The 20,576-nt window shown below is 41.8% G+C and overlaps 2 protein-coding genes across 2 annotated transcripts in view; one reads left to right on the top strand and one right to left on the bottom strand.

The window, feature by feature from the left end:
• Positions 1-14,840, bottom strand: part of LOC110976569 (uncharacterized) — a 31,568-nt gene extending 16,728 nt beyond the window's left edge. Inside the window, exons 1-2 of the mRNA XM_022229947.2 lie at positions 14,335-14,840; positions 412-948 (exon numbers count right to left, since the gene is read on the bottom strand). Coding sequence (XP_022085639.1) covers positions 412-948; positions 14,335-14,424 — 627 coding nt within the window. The 5' untranslated portion in view covers positions 14,425-14,840. The remainder of the gene's footprint in view (positions 1-411; positions 949-14,334) is intronic.
• A 55-nt stretch (positions 14,841-14,895) lies between these two features.
• On the top strand, positions 14,896-18,156 carry LOC110976570 (electron transfer flavoprotein beta subunit lysine methyltransferase-like). Its single transcript, XM_022229948.2, has 3 exons — positions 14,896-15,549; positions 15,980-16,110; positions 16,516-18,156. The coding sequence occupies exons 1-3, from the start codon at positions 15,086-15,088 to the stop codon at positions 16,851-16,853; spliced, it is 933 nt and encodes a 310-aa protein (XP_022085640.2). The 5' UTR covers positions 14,896-15,085; the 3' UTR covers positions 16,854-18,156.
• Positions 18,157-20,576: the final 2,420 nt, after the last annotated feature.

Genomic DNA, 20,576 nt, shown 5'->3' on the forward strand with positions numbered 1-20,576 from the left:
GGTATCCATGTCAAACCTTGGGTTGTAAACTTGTCCACTTACACACAGTAGGCACCTTGTCGTTATCTTTGTAACTAATGAAATACACATTTTTCCTTCAGCATCCTGAAAAAGAAAACCTGTCATGCCTGCCTTGGATTTCAAAAGGAGTGATATTTTTTTTTCAAAGCAGGGGAAAGCGGCAGCGGTTCTTTGGTAGAAACTCACCAATGTGTGCTCGCACATTCATGCGTGTTTGGCAGGGGACACACTGAGCTTGCACAACCAATTTCTCTTTGAATGTATGGTTTTCATATGCACATCAGACATGTACATGAGCCAGGTTGAAAAATTTCCCTCCTGCCTGTCTCTTTGCTTCACCAGTGAGGGTTCACTTGAGGTCAGAGCAGACACACTTAGCGTGTTCCTTACCTTTTTCTCAACTTCTTCAATGATCTCATCGTACACCTCCATCACGGCCTCAGCGATGCACATCTGGTCCATGTCCTTGGCGAAGGCCGACTCGAAGCAGACCATCATCTTGGTGAAGGTGAAGAGCTTGAGGTTCTTGGTCACGTGGTCGAAGTGGGCCAGGTCCCACTTCATGCCCATGGCAATGACAAGCTTCTCGGTCAGCAGCTGCATCTCCTCCCGGTCAATGGCCACGGGGAAACTGTCGGGCTCAGCCAGGAAGTTGAAGAGCCGCCACAATTTCTTGAGCTCTGGGTTGGCCACCATCTGGGGGTCACGTTTCTGGTAATCCTTCAGGCACAGCACCCACAGGGTCTCCTCCAGCTTGTCCAGGTCCACCTTGTCGTTGTTGAGGAATCCCTGCTCCTCCAAGAAGTCCAGGTAGTTGCTGAAGCAGACGGCCAAGGCGCTCTCACAGCGGTACTTCTCCCCAACCTTGTGGGCAATGTTGCCCTTGTTCTCTGAACCCAACGAGGCACCCAGGTGGGCTGTCAGCACCTGAAAATATTGGAAACAGAAGCAGTGTTGTGGGAAAAACTGTTTCAGAGCTCAGCAAATGCATCACAATGTAAGATGATACACCAAGAATTAAGCTTGAGAAACTAGACAGTTTATTTGGTAAGAGTAGCTCTTTTGGTTATGAATTCTACACGTAAATGAAATTAAATGCTTTGTCAGTCATTAGCAGAGTAAACACCGTACATGTATTCTCCTAAATGCTGACTCCATCAATTTTTTTCAGAAGCTTACTTACTCACAAAAAAGATTCTACATGGTGCTTCTGCAATCTTTCATTTCGTTGCTTTTATGTTATTTATTTAAGTCTGTTTTTAATGAGGGCACTGCTTTCCATTGAGGTCCTCAATTAAAATATAATCAGTAAAAATTTAAATTATTATAAAACCACTATACTTAAAAAGCGCTGCAAAAAAATTTTACTTACAATGAAGTTACATAGAACATAAATATGGAAAATAGTAAAACTTAAATCAAACTTAAAATCCAAAGTCAATACACAAATTTACATACATGTACTTTACTAACTTGAAAACCTGAGGGTACCTGAAATTAAAAAAAAAAGTTTTGGCAAAAGGACATGGACCCGAAGTACAAGTCGTTTCTCAAATAATTGAGTATTTTTAGCATACCCATGTCATCTGTGTGCTCAAGCACAGTCCTCCCCTTTCAGCAACTCAGTCAACGCTGGCTGAGTATTCAGATCTCATTCCTCTTACTTTATGTGATTTTTCCGTTGCCTTGGAGACTCAGAAAAAACTCAACAATTACAACACCAATTCACCCAAACATTGATAAAATCCTCATATTTGAAACTGAATAGACACTGTTTGTAACTGGTACCCGGTACATGTTAAAGACAAACATGCTTACTTAAAAAAAATCACAAATAATGATTTAACATTCCATTTTTACAACAATGAACCGAATCCCACTTCAAAAACGTTTTCTTTAACGGCCAATTCCAGAAATTAAGGATCCAAAAGTGTGACATTTTTGTGTCCCTGTTACATCTGACCTTTGTTACATCTGACCTTCTTCCTTTGACATGGCGAAATCACCGGAATTGACTTAAATCATTACTATTTGTTTGGCGGGTAATTTGCATTAATTTATACATCACTGTTAGAAGTTAGAAAATATGTTCTGAACTTACAAAGTCACATGTCAGATATGACAGGGATACGAAAAAAGTGGACCCCTAATTTCTGGAATTACCCTCACATGAGTTTCTCATACTGTGAAAAAAATGGGCTTTTTGTTCTTATTTTTCAAGCCCTTGCAGAAAGCAATAAACAAATATTAAATTTGTTTTATTCTTACACAAAAATGTATGTTTATATCCTGTCTTAGCCCTTTTTGAAGGTGTAAATTAGCTCAACCAGGGTATGTATGATAACCTGTATCTTTCTTTTTCATAAGGGCACGTAATTTTTTTTACACATCAATTTTGCAACACCTTACATAATTCACTGGATCTTGAAAAAGAATGAGAATTTATGAGACCATGAATGAAAAATAAAGGAAACAGTATCATATTATTTTGGGAAAGCAAACTTAATCCACCTTCTAACTAAAACTAAAGAGAACCTCAAAAGGAAGTTTTATTTGAAAACTCAAGGTCAATTTAGCTATTTTTTTGAAAAATGTTCCGACCTACTGTAAAAGCATTGACACAAAGTTATATTTCAAAATAATTCTGGTCAGAAGAGGAATTGGCAGGAACAATAAGACAGTGACCTCATGACTTTCAGCACAGTTGCCAGAATGAGACTTTGAAAAGGGAAATTGAATTCCTGCCAGTGTGATAAAATTTGTACACAACAAAGACACCCTTTAAAAAGAATCTGCATGGGTTTTCCAACGTTGTCAATCACAGAGCAATTTCCAGAGAAAACCCGATCAATTTATATCAAGTAACAAATCTAAGTGCCTGACTGAAATCACATATGTACAGAACATCTAAGTACCTGACTATGTACAATACATCATATACAGGGTATGCCAGAATTACGTTAAAGCTTAAAAAGTTGGCTTAAATATTCAATTTCAAATGCAAAACAGGCAGGAAATGGCGTCTTGCGCAATGCTTCCCTTGGCACTATTGAAATATGCATGACATGTGCAGGTACGTGCACACAACACTGACTGCACTGCTCACATCGCTATGGGTGAAAAACTCCAAAGAATTTACAATTCACAACTTTCCTTTTCTCCTTTCACAGTCTTTTGTGCAGTATGCCTTTTATATATTTGTATCGTTTTTGAAAACACCAATGCCAAGTACGTCTACCGGTACATGTAAATTTAGAGTGCCACAAAGTACACGTAGGGAGGTGCACGTAGTTTTCATATTTGAACTGCTGTGCCCGGAAAGAGGAACTTGTTCCAACTGAAATTATTGTTCAATTTAGACTTCACATGTGTAGACTGAATAGGTGTGTGTGTGTAGGCACTATATATCGATATAGTGAAATTATCGATATGAGTTTGATATTGATATCGCCGATGTTAGTTGTTTGGTAATATCAATATATCGAAAATTTCAGATTTGGAGAAATAACGAAACTTTGAAAACATCCATATTGAAAAATACATCGAAAATATTGCTAGTGAGGCACGCACTTTATTAAAAAATAGGAAAGTGCTTCATCACATTGCCATAATTTTCGATAAGCCGCGGCTTACGTTGGTTCTCATGCTGAGTGAAAAATGTCCCTGTGGCTTATACTCCAGGCAGCTTATATGGTGACATTTGAAGAATAAATTAGTCACCTACCTCAGTCTTGCCCTCAATAATTCGCGTACACTTTGCCTCGAAAATATCTCAAAATTTATCCTCCAAAATAGAGAATTATTTGCTAACCAAACGTACACAGACTAGCACCACATGCTGATGATATTGCTATGCACGGCAGCGTGTATCCCATCCCATGTCGCCAACGTGAATGGGGTCAGACTGTTACAGTGTAGGGGTCTACCTTACAACAATTTACCAACAATTCACGCCTGTTATATTACCTTGAAAAAGTGAATAAAATTCGACATATCAATAATATCAAATAAAAAAAAAATGATATATTGGTATCGGCCAAGATACAATATCGACGGTGCCTATGTGTGTGCACAGTTACAATGCATGTCATTGCATACAGGGTATTAAAGTGCACTATAAACAAACTACAACCTTAACTGCTAATGAATGATCTAGTAATTTGTATGCCTTTTCCTGTTGCCAAGAGTCCTTTGGTTTACAAAAAAATGTATTGAAATATCAACTTCCAACAAAAGTACAAGCTATTCAGTGTATGACCATTTAACCAGTTCACACTGGGCATGTACATGTAATTGCCAAGGTGCACATTTCAGCTCAACCAAATTTCAATGCAAATGTTTCGTAACAGCATCGCTTTGCTTGAAATTGCACTTGTCTGGAGTAAGAACTGGCCTAAAGTTACATGTAAAACATGTGTTGTATGTACCATGTACAGGTAGCTTGAGTGTTTTACTCACAGATTATCAGTTTGTTTTACAATTCTCATTTTCACAACCCCTGCAGAACTGGGGGAGGGGATATTGACAAGCTACAGAACTGGGGGAGGGGGTAATTGACAAGCTACAGAACTGGGGGAGAGGATACTTAACAACCTACACAACTGGGGGAGGGGATAATTGACAAACTACAGACCTGGGGGAGGGGATAATTGACAAGCTACAGACCTGGGGGAGGGGATAATTGACAAGCTTCAGAACTGGGGGAGGGGATAATTGACAAGCTACAGAACTGGGGGAGAGGATACTTAACAAGCTACAGACCTGGGGGAGGGGATAATTGACAAGCCACAGACCTGGGGGAGAGGATACTTAACAACCTACAGACCTGGGGAGGGGATCATTGGCAAGCTACAGAACTGGGGGAGGGGATCATTGACAAGCTACAGAACTGGGGGAGGGGATCATTGACAAGCCACAGAACTGGGGAGGGGATAATTGACAAGCCACAGAACTGGGGAGGGGATAATTGACAAGCTACAGAACTGGGGGAGGGGATCATTGACAAGCTACAGAGCGGGGGAGGGGATCATTGACAAGCTACAGAACTGGGGGAGGGGATCATTGACAAGCTACAGAACTGGGGAGGGGATCATTGACAAGCTACAGACCTGGGGAGGGGATAATTGACAAGCCACAGAACTGGGGGAGGGGATAATTGACAAGCTACAGAACTGGGGGAGGGGATCATTGACAAGCTACAGAACTGGGGAGGGGATAATTGGCAAGCTACAGATCTGGGGAGGGGATAATTGACAAGCTACAGAACTGGGGAGGGGATAATTGACAAGCTACAGAACTGGGGGAGGGGATCATTGACAAGCTACAGAACTGGGGAGGGGATCATTGACAAGCTACAGAACTGGGGGAGGGGATCATTGACAAGCTACAGAACTGGGGGAGGGGATCATTGACAAGCTACAGAACTGGGGAGGGGATAATTGACAAGCTACAGACCTGGGGAGGGGATCATTGACGAGGTACAGGACTGGGGGAGGGGATCATTGACAAGCTACAGACCTGGGGAGGGGATCATTGACAAGCTACAGAACTGGGGGAGGGGATCATTGACAAGCCACAGAACTGGGGGAGGGGATCATTGACAAGCCACAGAACTGGGGAGGGGATCATTGACAAGCCACAGAACTGGGGAGGGGATCATTGACAAGCCACAGAACTGGGGAGGGGATCATTGACAAGCCACAGAACTGGGGAGGGGATCATTGACAAGCTACAGAACTGGGGGAGGGGATAATTGACAAGCTACAGGACTGGGGGAGGGGATCATTGACAAGCCACAGAACTCGGGAGGGGATCATTGACAAGCTACAGAACTGGGGAGGGGATCATTGACAAGCTACAGAACTGGGGGAGGGGATCATTGACAAGCCACAGAACTGGGGGAGGGGATCATTGACAAGCTGCGTGCACTAACCATAAACTGTGGAAATGAAAATTCATTTGATTATAAAGATGAACAAAGAAATTGACTGGAGTGGGATTTGAACCTGCTACTTCTGGAACACTGTACTAGTGCTCTACCAACTGAGCTATCCAGCCCTGAAGCGGTTCTTCCCATTTGTCAGTATCTCTGTTCAGGGGACGCTAGCCAGAAGCCATTAAACCTGAACACCAGATCTTTTGGGGGCACTTATGCTTGTAATTGTGAACATGGATGAACCCAAAGATACAGACATGAAGCAGACAGAAAGCACTGTGAGAGCATACGGAGGTAGCTTTTTTCCTCGGTCTAAAAGGCTAGATTCTTACTGTCGGATTCAGCAGGCTTAAAACTGTGTTCTCTTGGATAATCAACACCAGAACAGCTTGGTGCCCTGTCTACAAGACACTGCAGGGCATGCCTGCTTGTGGACATTGTTTTTTCCAGTTTTCTGGTATGTACAGATTGCTGTATTAATCAGCTGAAAGATGTAATTTGTGATTGATTGTTCCTGACCCTTTAAATGTTACAATAAGTGTACCCAAAACAGCAGTGCTCACAGCTCCGTTACACATGTACATGTATGTAGATTCATAACCACCAGTTGTATAAGCCTCTAACATTATTTTTGTCTTGAACAATGAACACACACATGTTTATGTTCCTACCTGCATGTAGCTGTTACATGTATTTCAGGACATCTGATAAGCATGTGCAAACATTATACATGTACTTCAACGTGACACTAGTTCAAGTCCAATCACACTGCATTTTCTGCACTGATCATACCATTGCTTAGTCTTGGCCCAAGACGTCAGTTATTGATAGTTGTTTTAAATCTGTATAAGAGTGCCCTCGCACAACTACTTTTTACTTACTCTCACTAACGTCTTGGGAATCTTGCAGGAATGGGGGTGCGGCAGTTGTATGCAAATGACTGATCGTATTAAATATTTATAGCCTTGGTATTATAATTATGTACATGTACTTTGAAGTTTGAACAACATGGCGGCTTCACGTGCAAGCGAGCAAGTACCGTGTCAATAATGTCTGGTTTGTGGGGATTAGTGAGATGTAAGACATATTTTTCACTCCATACTAGACATGAAATTGCCACTCTTCTAAAAGATATCGTTGGGGACTACAGTTGTGCTGCATCACATAACATTTGCAATAATCTGTGGCAGAAAAATTGGGAAAACAAAATCGTCTGAGAGACACCACACAAGAAATACGTTCTCGTTTTTTTTGCAACTCACAATGAGCATGCTGGGCCTGAAAAGGCCAAATTACTCACACAAGCGACACCTAAACCTACACGTGCAGCAAGAAAACGACAACCAACTTGCAGTCCGAGTACTCCGTCCTCGAAAGTATGAGGTCTACATGGTCTCTAAGGACGCTTCTTAGCTGGGGAGGGCATACTGACTGTACAATGTACATGGTTATGGGTCATCAAGAACAGCATCCTCTGTCATGACCTAGGCCTAACCTAGTCCGAGTATTACCCGTTCTACTCCGTGCTAACTCCGTACGAACGTCTGATACATGCGTGCATGCAAATTTTTCTTCCTCGGTCATGTCCGTGTTGACGGGACTGCAGACAGCCATGATACATGTCACCATGGAGGAAGGACACAGAAGGAGTTTGAACTGCCCGGGCCAGAACATCTGGCCAAATACCGCTTTCTGACATACCCAGTATGTCCATAGCCAGAGCGCAGAGCACGCCTGCTACTCACCACCTGTTTTGCAACCATAAGCCCTCTTTGTACTCTATGATCGTCGCCACAGTTTTTCGTTGGTAATCTGCATCCCTAAAACGTTGTGTACTGTAGTATAGGAAGTTGAATATTCATGCCATCGTTGGTGCTTGATATGATCCGACAACAACATCAAATTTAGTGCTTGCGTAGTTGCTTTTACTAGGCTGTGTACCCAAAGTGTTCATGTGCAGTTGTTGCCCTTATCGAACGCTTTCTTCTGGACTTCTTTTTGGAATAAATAGCCAAGCTGTTTTGAAGATTTTGTGTTTTGTTTGAATAATTTTTATTATAGCATTTGTACAAAAGCGTATTTTATGAGATTTCACGATCACTCCCTGTAATGAAATAGCGCATTTTGTTCCTAATGAACTGAGCTTTCCAGAAGAAGTGAAGATTTTGATGGCCAGTCTTAGCCAAATTCGTACCTAGTCTTTGAACACTGATGTATTGGACGGAGGAGACTATAATTACAAACTTTGTATGGATAATGAAACAGTGTGTCAAAATTTTAAAAGTTTATTTATGATGGCAAAAGTAGGTCTAATATCAGGAATTTTTCTCTCTCTATTTCCTGGTCACATCGATAGTTTGTATTTAATTGCAAGCAAAAAATTACAAGTATTGCCAGGATATTACTGACCCCGCTTGTCTGGCTAAGATGCAGGCAGCAATAAGGCATTTTTGGAATGTTTTCTATTATTCGTCAGACGCGGCGGCGACCATCATTGGACGCTTTGAAGTGCGTGAGTTACAACTCCTTCTGTGTCCTTACTCCATGATGTCACCTTACCAGGTGTATTATTCAGATCATCGGAATTTATTATGCATGCAATTTAGCGAGTGCTGATTGGTTCCCTTGGAAAGCCGAGGGAAAAATAAAGAACGCTGCTGCAGGGTTCCCAAGACATTAGTGCGAGCTGGCGCACAGTCTAATTATGAGTCGTTAGGGGGCGCACTATGCAGGGTGTCCGCTATCAAGCACTAACACCTTGAAACCAAGACTAACCATTGCTGTACATGTATGCACATTCTTACACTTCTAGCCACACCTATACATTGTAAACACCACTTCCAGACTACAAAACTACAAAGTAGCCTTTATGAGCCATACAAACTGCACACAATGTAAACATTGACATGCAGGAAATGGGTACATTTGAATTTTTCTCTTTATGGGAGTCATTCTTGCTGTTCATTCCAAAGGGGTGCTCTGCAGCTGTGAATTTCACCCCGGAACATTTTTGTGCCCAAGAGAAAAATTACTGGATTTGTACATGTACATGTAGGTCAAATTCAGGCTTTGGACAGGAGGTCATCAGCTCACCCCTGACTTGCTGCATTCAAGTCCTTTGTGACCTCATCAATGACACCCTACAACTTCCTGGTTGGGAAAAGGAAAGAAATGTGTGCTGCGACCGTGATGGAACTGTGGCTTGAACAGGGAACAGGAAAAACTACAGGAAACTGGGTTAGTAATGATCATCCAAATGGACTAGGAATGTAGTAAGTCAACTACAACAGGAAAAAAATTAGTACATGTATGAAGGCTACATGTTCATCTGCACGTGGACAAAGCTGTATCAAATGTCAAAAATAAATTTAAAGGTTACGCATACTAAACATGCAACTGTGCAGTTTCAAAATCCACTGTTGTTGGAAATCAAGTAGTATAAACCTTGGCCTCATTGGACAATTTGATGTGTTTATAGGGTAAAAACAAGGAAGCCTTGAAGGACTAATGGTATACAATAAGTTGAGAATTAGCATCGAATTGGGGGACCATTGTGCATAAAATTGAAGCTCCATAAAAAAGATAGGGATGAGCCTTTGGGAAACCTATTTGCATATAGTCCAGTTGTTCTCCAACCTTTGGAAGCAGCTTGGTGGGAGTTACCTACTAGAATGTTTCATCGTAGACAGCAGTACAGCAACATCTTGATAAAAAAAAAAGCTGTCTGCGAAATAATGTTTTAAAACTGCTTCCAACTGTCATGAGAAAAAAACATACATGTATTCCACATTCTCTGTTTCATCGTAGACAGCAGTACAGCAACATCTTGACAAAAAAAGCTGTCTGCGAAATAATGTTTTAAAACTGCTTCCAATTGTCATGAGAAAAAAACATACATGTACTCCACATTCTCTGTTTCATCGTAGACAGCAGTACAGCAACATCTTGATAAAAAAAAAGCTGTCTGCAAAATAATGTTTTAAAACTGCTTCCAATTGTCATGAGAAAAAAAACATACATGTACTCCACATTCTCTGTCAATTTCCAGATATCACCAGACCACAGTCCTTCTCTGTTTCATACTTCAATATTATCAGTCCTACTGAGACAGAATTTAGAACTTGGAGAACTACAAGTACAGTACATGTATGGTGGTCTGCATTTTGTCCCAATGTACCTGTACACGTACCTTTCGGAGAGTGAGCTAACCCTTGAACACCACTGGAACCTACATGTACTATACATGTACAATGTTCATGTATATTCAGCATGAACACCTGCATAGTCCACAGATACCATGCACCTGTTAACCAGTGCAAACCTGTGGGTCCAGTCCACTAATTCTAGCCCCATTGAAAACAGTGTAAAATCAGCACCGTTCAGGGCCCAATAGCATGCACGCAAACATCCCTGAGATTTCTGAAACACAAATGAAATTCTTGTCTGGTCACTTATCTTTCAATTTCTTTTCAATTTTTTGTGGGTTAACCAATTACATTTTTAATTATTCCCACAATACAAAATCACCCCCCAAAAAGTGATTTTTCCAAAGTCTGATTGCAGCCATTTTTCAAGTGGCAACCCTCACCTTTTTCAAGCACTTAGGACCATTTTTCAACCGTAGTTTTAGCCCTTCCGCTCTCATATGAAAGCTCAAGGACCCAGGGAGTTGATCCTGGCAACGATTTACACAATCTCACCATTTTGGGGGCCAAACAATCTCCTTTTTCAAAAGATACTGTGGGGGGGCACTTTTAAAGCTAATGAGCTGGTCAAAAGTTCTCACTTGAATTAGTGGTCTGCACCCTGTGGTGTATTGGCCCAATGGAATGTTATCTCTAGGTTAAAAGGAAGCATTGCACTTCATAAGTGTGACAACTCCCAGCAACATGTCACACTATTTGATACAGATGTTAACATGTACAATAAAAGCCACACAAGGCCAATAACTACAACCTCAACAGTGCTGCATGATTTGATTTGTAATACATACACGTACCATAGCTACGTCAACAAAGTCCCTCTTTTCAACATGTTATTTGTCATTGTGTCCCTGGTAAAGAATTGGCATTGCAAAAAAGATCCTCAAGTGTTTGGAAGCAATAAAAAATTTACACAAGAACAACGTCCACAAAGACACCTGCAGAGAGGTCAAGATCACAAGATCATGATTTGAAGGTCTGCACGGTGGATATAAATGTACATGTACATCTACACACATGTAGCAATGTAACAAAGGTTTATACAGGAGCACGGAGTGAAATCTCTCTTGGGAGTGAAGGGGGTTCTGAAAAGCACCTGTGTACTCAACATTTCAGAGAGTGTACTCTCATGGCCAAGAGATCAACTTGTAGAGGGGTTTCTTGTGGAAGAAACGAGAGCAGTGTTGCACGATGAGGATGCAATTTTAAATGTTGAATGACGATTTGTGGCACTCAGAAGCAGCGGGATTGGTAGAAGGGCAGTGAATTATGTTAGTCTTGAAAAGGGAGCAGAGAGGAATGGTGCCAATAGGTATAGCCAAAATGTTGAGTCATACTGGTTCTTTTCAGAAGCCCAGGCACTCCTACATGTAAATGCGATTTTACACAGTGTTACCACAAACCTCTGGCATTTTATTACATGTAGATCGTGTTGAATGGTACTTTCCTTGCCTTGGGGGAATCAAGTTGGTATAGTGGCGCTTTCCTCGCCTGCGACCTCTGCAGCCTGGGTTTGAATCTAATCCAGGCCAACATATAATATAAATTGTGTTCTTCAGTCCCTACCTGATTCTCTGGGTGGAGTTCATCGGTTTTCCGTAGAATATTTGCAGGGAATTTTCTTCCCTCCTCTAGAAAACGAACATTTTTTCACAGTATTCTCCCAAAGGTCTCTGGGGAGAACAGTTTATAACTAATAAGGCTTGACCCTGGTTAAATGAAGAATTACACGTAATAAATAGATTCAAACCATGTGCACTGCATTGTAGCCAAAGGACTGCATCCCACGTTATGGCTATGGCTATGAAAGTCCCATGGCTAGCACATGCAGTCACTTCCCAGAGAAGCCTAAGAGACACCCGACCCTACCCAGCCTAACCTAATGTTTCAGCAGGACAGGTACCAGTAGGCATTGGGCAAAGTGGGCAATACTCTTCACATGGCTTCAATCATGTTTCATCTAACCTGGATACCTAACCAACTTTATGAGAACAGACTGCCAGGAACAGGAAAGCCTGGAGGAGGACCATCCATGAGATAGGGCAATGAATGACGATGACTCCAGTGCTCGGATACGAGCTGGCACCGACAACCTTGATAAACACCTGACTAGAACTGAATCTGCTTGCCTTGAAGAAGGTACTCAGTTACCGAAAGCCCGGCAATTACATATTTCAGAGCACTGATTATATATTATATTCTTGTCAATATTCTGATCACGGTGCTACGCAGCCCTTCCATATTTCTCTGACTAGAAGTGGATGAGATCCAAGCAGTTTTTGTGTATACCTACATGTATGTAGTTCCATCCTCTGATTGTGCACATTGTCAACATGAAGACAATTCATGTCTGTTTTTCTTAATAGTCATCACTAAACTCACACAATATTCATGGTGAAATACATGAATACACACATGGCATGCGTGACTTTGTTGGTTCGGTGAAAAAAAGACCAGATTACTAAGTGATGCCGCATATCTAGTTTGTCAGGTGACTTCCACAATGGGCAGAATAAAGGGCCTCCTTGTTCCAAGCAGATCAAAACTCTAAGCCACATGAAAGTGGCTAAAGACAATGGAGTCAAAGTCAACAATGGAAAGGGAAGAAATAAACAAGTACCAACACTACGCGAAACGACATGACTGAAGACTGTGAAATGTGGCGGATCCTGATCTCATTAATTTCGTGGCTCAAGCCGCATTACATGTACCTGATATACACTGTTTTGTGTTAGGCACAGCCTGCTGATCTGCGCCATCAGTCAATCTATCGGCACAATCTGTCAATTCTTCCATCATTACTGACCGACTGCGCAGATCAACTGCTGTGCATGTATGCCTATCTAACGCATATCAACCTGAATAAAATAAAACCAACATTTTATGCTGATACCTGATGACAATCAGAAAGAAAAGTACACGTATTCTCACAAAAGACCTCTCTGCTTAGTGTTTATATTGTCAAGAAGGTTGCAAAAGTAACTTTTGGATTGATACATGTACATCTGCAATTCAAAGGTTCTCAGCTACTTAATATAAAACATTGTTATTGTGACTATAAACATTGTGGAGATAAGAAAAAGACAGAAATTTTATCAGAGGAGTCAAACTATTGGTAATATTAGCCATTGAAAATAAAGAATTTTTGATCCAGTGCCCCACCCTATAAAATCCCCTCACACTGAATGCCGGGATGTTGATCATGACATCCCGTAAAGAACAACCTTGCCATGCATCTCCATGCAACTTGTACAACGTTCACCTTTCTTCATATCATGTGCAGTAGACATGAGTCAGGAATGGCAGATTCTGAAGTTTCCAAGAGCGATTTGTAAGCCAATTTTTCAGAGGAAGAGTTTAACAGCTCTGCTTGGAATTGCTGTATTTTTCAGCCAAGGTGCTTTCAGTATTCCAAACTCTTTATGGAACATTTTCTCATAGTCATCAGCTACGAAATGGTCAGTGCAGATGACACTCGTCGAGGACAGCCCATCCCAGGATGCCCTGGTCAAGCATACTTCTGCTGTCCATAATGCTGGGTCTGTGCAGGCATACACCATCTTTTGGTGACTGCATCCTACAATGACACATCTCGTCAGCATTGTTGCTTGCCAGGGCCAAATTTCAAGGATTTTTTTGGCAAGATACCTGGGCAATAATTCAGTCAGTCTACAGGTAACGCCAGGTCAGTGGCCGCTACGTTGAAGATCAGATTCTTTATGTGACGTCATTGCATCACTTGATGCATTACATCATTCATTCAGAGTTTTCGATAGGGGAAGTATTTAGTGGGGGGCACAACAAACTTGCTAAAATATCATCAAAATCAGCTGAACCGATGGAAATAAACGAAAAAAGGACTTGTTTCTTTATTCAATACAGCTTTATTTAATACAACAATGGTCTGGAATAGCGGAGAACCTTTAAGAACCTTAGACTCCAAGTTCTTTAAATTAGAAGTCAAAGTGAGACGAACACATCCTATGCCTAACATACTACATAGACTTAGTAGAGGTGTCCTAAGGGGGGTATGGTAAGGATTGCCAAGATCGTGGTAATGAAAACCGTCCCAATGGATTATCAGCTCCATGATTCTCAATATTTGCGGTAACTGATACCGATATTAACTTCCTCCCCAACCCCCAACCCCGTCATTTCCTGTAACCCCAGGCCTACCTTAAGTTGCTGTGGATCAACCGTCCCATCACAGTCTAATCCATTGAACGCATGCCACAACCACCGCTTCACGTACTCGTTCTTATCCATTGCCGCCAGCAGATCGTTCTCCGATTCACAAATGCCAATTAAAATTATTAAGACAAAACTGAATGCATCGCGAAAGATTTTAGTTCCGATGGATTATTCGATTTCTTTACATATTTCACAAGTTTTACTCCGAGTCCTATCGACTTCCGCTTCACGAACAACTGGGTTGTCCATGGAGCAAACTAACTCTACAGGGGTGTAGCTGTCAGAAAACCTACTTTATGTTCTGCATTTATCCAACTTCATTTCGATCTTTAGTTATAACATATATAACACCACCCATCTACACTTATGCTTACTTTTAAAACTGTATGCATTTTTATTCGATCAGTATTTTCAGTACTACACGAAACCCTCAAATCTGAAGTTTAATTTCCCCTATAAATACTAATGGTATCGCCAGATCGAGCTCGTTACGTTTCCGGAAGTTTACTGAAGCTTCCTGGTCTCTTGTTAATGTTGCGCGCATATTGTGCCTAGAGGGCGGGCTTACCGGTCGATGTGTATTTTGTTTATGCCACAAATGTCAGCAGATACAAAGTTCCTGAAATTTGGTCATTGTTGGTAGACCTTCGGTGGACTTATGTGAGACTCGACTAAACTATACATGTACATCTGACCCTTAACCAGTCGAGACAGCACAATCCCTGGTCAAAGAACGATGTTTATCAGAGTGATAGGAAGCAGCCTTTTCAAATGTTTGCACGAGTTTAGCCTTGCAAGACAAGGAGCACATTTACAGTTTCCTTGCAGAGCACGCAGTTGTCATGGCAACTCAAATTTCTTGCATCCTGTAATGTTGGGATCAGACCCCAGGATGAGTGGTCATAAACACAGAAGAAGGAAAAGCTGTTACCATAGCAACCCCACAAGCCTGACAAGACTGCAGTGTACACAGAATGGGGCGATCAGAGGGGAAGAAATCTCCACAATCAAGCAGTTCATCTTGGACAACACGGTAGTCACTCGCAACCATCTGACCCCGGAGGTCGCACTGCGCTTGATGACGTCCAGCTGTCGCCTGTGGAGTGCCCCCTCTGAGCAAAGCTCAAGTATCCTTGCGCATTGCGGAATTGACGAACCCTTCTGGGCATTCTATTGGCCAGGGGGACAGGCGCTCACAAGGTGCTTGCTTTTCTTGCCTGGAGATGTCATTGGAGCATAACCTGCTCATCCAACATTCACCCAGTGTTGTAGCTGTAAATAGCTAATGTGAAGGAGGATACCCCCGTCCCATTTACCAATTGGTTATCTTCTAATTTTTTTTTGTTTTTTTCTTCTTTTACCCTCATGTCCTAGTGTCCCACTGATATGTTTGGGTTCCCCTTAATTTGAAGCACCGCCCCACTCCCTTCGTAAATGGTGGATCCCCCACCCATAGAGTCCATCACTTCCAGCTCAGTCTCAAGCCAAGTCACATGAACCACAACAAACTGCTTCATCATAACCAGACCCGTCTTGTGTAGGGACTTGCAATGGTCTGCAAGATAGTATATTGAGTTCCTTCCACTCAATTTGTAATTTTTATTTATTTTTTTTTTGGGTCTACTTGTAGGTATCTTTTGGATAATCCGGGTGTTGTCAGTGGAAAGAGTGTCCTGGATGTCGGAAGTGGCTGTGGGGCTAGTGCTATTGCTGCGGCATTGGTTGGGGCCAAGTCAGTCCTTGCCAATGACATTGACAAAGGTGGAGACTTCAATCCAGATTCGTAGATTACACTTTTCAACCTTATGGGAGTTGCTCAACCAGACTTGAATTAGATGGAGGTGCTCAGGTGCTCAAGGCAGATAGATGTAGACAGTGTGTAACACAAGGGGCAATAACCTCCGTTGCCAACAGACAGGAACTATGTACATGCATTAACACAAAAGGGAAGAAGGTGTGATATCTCCACCCCCTGGCTAGTGACAACCCTGGACCTGTCTGTGAGACCAGGGGGGGGGATATCGGATACAGCACCAATTGATGCTAATGTGTAGTCCAAATTTACAACAGAATGTGTACAGACCTGAAGCATATACATTGTACATGTAAGTGAATGGTGCAATTACATTGATGATTGCTTGATTGATTAATTTTTTTATTTTTCAGTTGCAATACAGGCCGTTAAACTCAATGCCGAGATGAATAGTGTTGCCATGACAACCACCTCCAGGAACTTGATTGGCCGCTTGGCTGACCATTGGGATGTTGTGCTCCTGGGAGACATGTTTTATGATAAAGACTTCACAGATACAGTCACTGATTGGCTGAGGTGTCTGGCTGATAGGGGTACGGAGGTCCTGATTGGTGACCCCGGGCGGATATTCCTCCGAGACCACCCAGTCAGAGACTGCCTTGTGAACATTTTCACGGTGGACTTGTCAGAGAGCTGCAGGTTAGAGAATAATGGAATGACACAAGGATTTGTCTGGAAGTTACAGGCGTGAAGGAGATCACATGCATTCGCTCACGTATATGAGCAGGTGTCTAGTTCTTTGTAAATGCAAAATATCCAGTACAATCTCAGTCAACTCATCAACGCAAAATGCTACTATAGCCATCTGAATGTACTTCATTCTTGAGCAACTAACAAGGACCACTAACAAGTCATGGAAGTTTTTTGCTTTATTGATTTCTAACTAGGACTGAAACCAACTGAATGTAAATTTCATGCACAGTACTTAGGTACTCGGTACACGCCACTCGTGAGCGTTTCTTAGCCTGGCTAATGGAGCGCAGGGTAGAATGTTACAGGGTCATAGGTCAGGCCGGGGAGGGGGAGACATCAAGTTGATATAAACCCTGCCCTTTTCCCCTTCTTAGCTGTTAACTAACAGATGGGGATTATAAGGTCATTGTCAAAACTTTTTTCCTACAGCATGCAATTAAGACCAGCAGAAGCCATGAAATGGATCAGTGGCTAAGTTTCCATTTTTGGAGGAAAAGTACCATAAAAGGAAATCACTTGTAACAAAAAAATGAAATGGTCGACTCTACCCTGAAAAGCTGTGCTCGGAATATCATTGAAGAGTATAGGTTGCAGGATGGTCGCTGAGGCTAACCCGCTACCGTTTTCATTGTGTATTCGTGCCCCTATTCAATGCAAATGGTCTGTTACCTATCACTGAGAAACTATGTCAGTACCCCAAAATATTTGATGTTACGTGAGCTACGTGTGAGCATTATTGTACAGGGAAAATTGAGATCTTTTTCTTCCAGTTAAATGTTACAACATTGTGACGCAAATGATTATTTTGTTGTACATGTACATTACATTATCAGGCAGCGTGAGCGTGGGACTTACCCATGTTCAGCTACAGAGGGCGCTATTTGGGAATAAAAGAGGGCTCGCGCGCGCGCGCGGCCAGCCAGTTACGGTGTAGTAGTCGGTGTTTGGTTCTCGTTCGGGGATGGCGTGCTGAATCCAGGCCGTGCTAGGTAATAGGAGGTTATGCTGCGTGGATTCGAGCGTGGGCCTTTGTACGTAATTGAGTGGTCCCACGGTGGGATACCGTAGAGGGAACTAGGGATTAGTTTCAGTTCTTAGGGGTGTGGAGTACCCTGGGGAAGAGTACTTGTAGCCTGGAGGATGCCTTACGGGAGGGTCCAAACTAGGAGGCGCGATGGTAGTGGGAGGCTATCTACGGTAGCGCTTAGCAGAGGCTTTGTGGGTACCACATTATAGTGGCTACCTGGAGGAAATTGTCAGGTGTGATTGAGGTGTAAATAAAAGAGGCTCATAGGCCTATAGTTATTTGTCCCGTCTGTTCTTGTCCTATTCGTAGTTGCCCTGTCTGTCCCCGCGGAGGTTGTTGACATGTAGCACGGGAAGGGGAGGTGGATGCGAACTGGGGATGTGCAGACTCCCCCCTTGAAATGTCGAAATATACACAACCGCCTGTTCATTTGCTTTTGATGTCCCCTGAGAAAAAAATACACACCCTGGATGCCCCCATTGCCATTTTTAGTGGCCGACGTGGACGTTTGAAGCTCCTTTTCAAAAGATAAATTTAATAGGGATTTCATTTTAAGTATACGGTGAAGGACAAAACAAATAAATTCCATGTAAATGACTTGACCAACGGTGACAACTACACGTAGTACCCCCTCCTCGTAAAATTTCTGGAACCGCCCCCAACAAAGAATCCTGAATCTGCTCGTTTTGTCTCTCATTTTTATTTTTTTTTTCAGCCGGTTTCATGTCAGAAAAGATAAATCTCGAAAGATTGTTAATTTAGTGTCCAAATTTGTTGCCTTTTTAAAAGCATGTTTCATTCAAGGGCAATGAAGCGTTCTTTTCAGTGTGTTCTCGAGTTAAACCACAGTTATCAGCCTTGCACCCAAAATAACATAAAACCGTAATATTACTTCCAAATCCCCAAATAAAGGAATTTTGCTGCGAAAGGTGCAGGGGAAGTCAGATCGTGTGACTCGGCATGACAATAAATGATGATCAAGGAACTGCATTATCATGGACTGTGCGGGAAAATCGTGTAATAACAGGCACATTCTTTCTCATGCGTGGGCAACATTGCTGTGTCACCGGCGGCGGGTAAATGGCTTTTGTTTTATCACATCACCGTGATGCAGCAACGAGGTCATTTTGTCACAAGAGGATGATGATGACGATAACCATTAGTTGCCCTTTTACAGGAAGCCATCAGAACAAACAACATAAGAATTTCAGATACTCCAAAAACAGGACAAGCAAGCAAATGCAAATATTGTTCATTGTAAAGAGAGAGACTTCTCGTATTTGCACTTATAATTCGCAAAAATGAAGAAAGTGAGTTTTTGAGTCACAATGCAAATAGTGACTCAAAAACGTCTGGAGAGGCCAATTCTAGTCACATGAAATAATAATAATGCGAAGCTCTACTCCCACTTTGTGCTCAAGACGGTACAGGCCTTCTGGGAGCGTATTTCTCAGTCCTCCCCCGTTACTCCAGAAAAAAGGATAAAAATCCCTTCTGGGTTTGTCTTTTATTTCATCTGACAGTGGGTCACCCTGTTTTTTCCATCTTAACGGGCCTCATTTCTTGCGTTTTTTCATGGGGCTTAGGGGAAAAGGATTCTGCGTTGTGACCCAATTTTTCATAATGAATGCTAAGATAATTTGGAGTGTCAATAAATATTTTAAATAAGTACAAGTACATGTAATCGTTAAATCTGCCTGCGGGTAACATATCTGGAAAACTTGTCAGTTGGAAATCTGTTTTCAGATGTTGCGATCAAGTGGCCGAGGCAATGGTGTGGGAAATACATAGTCGTATGCCCCGCCGGGCCAGGTAGAGGAATGAATGTGCTACACTGCAAGACCGGGTGTGTGTGCGTGCATGTTTATTAAAGTTTTTCTGTGCACCTGCGCATGGGCCCCTTACGGAAGCCCGTTAGGGCCACGGTGTGTTTCTCTTTCACGGCGGTGCGTTTCTCTTTCGTTGTTGCCAGTAACTCGCGGAACTCGCGGCCGCAACTTGCTTAACTCGCGGCCGCGACTTAACTCGCTTGGTATGTTGTACTGTTTTGTACCATGGAAAGCAAATATAGTAGCTTCCTAGATTCACACCGAAAATGAACCGATATTTTTAAGATGTGGAGAAGCTGTTGGTATGTAATATGTGATACAAAAATACATTCATAAATGACCAGCAAACATTATTTGACCTTTAATCTAGCGTCATGCTCTCTATGGGCGGCCAAAAGGGTCAAAATTAATTTTAACAAAAATAAACAATTACGAGCAAAATTAACCTTCTTATTCAAAAATCTAAATAATAAAACACAAAACAAGCACCAAAACCATTTGAGAAACAACTTCTTAAAATGTTTAATTAAACAAAATTAAAAGTTATATGCCACAAAAATTAATCTCACCAAAAATAAATAATCACTAGCGAACATTTTCATATCAAAATGTAAATGGTAAAACACAAAACAAACTCTAAAACATTTATAACAGAAATAATTTTAAAAATAAATAACCTACATCTGAAAACAAAATGACTCAAAAAGTTCCCAAAATAAAAACAGTAAATGAAAATACAAAATAATTGAAAAAAAAGAAAAATAATGTCCGAACCAAAGGTCGCCTGCAGTTTACTTCAATTTTTCACAACAAAGTTAAACGCTAATCATATCGAAAATTCTGAAACAAATTTAATTTTTAATTT

The sequence above is a fragment of the Acanthaster planci genome, linkage group LG09, assembly GCF_054643075.1.
Source record: "Acanthaster planci isolate LZ-2023a linkage group LG09, COTS_SCS, whole genome shotgun sequence".
Lineage (NCBI taxonomy): Eukaryota > Metazoa > Echinodermata > Asteroidea > Valvatida > Acanthasteridae > Acanthaster > Acanthaster planci.

Coding starts and splice junctions, on each gene's coding strand:
- LOC110976570 (XM_022229948.2), top strand. CDS start 15,086: ATGTTTATCAGAGTGATAGGAAGCAGCCTTTTCAAATGTTTGCACGAG. Junction 15,550..15,979: donor GGGGGACAGGCGCTCACAAG/GTGCTTGCTTTT, acceptor GTCTACTTGTAG/GTATCTTTTGGATAATCCGG. Junction 16,111..16,515: donor TGCCAATGACATTGACAAAG/GTGGAGACTTCA, acceptor TTTATTTTTCAG/TTGCAATACAGGCCGTTAAA.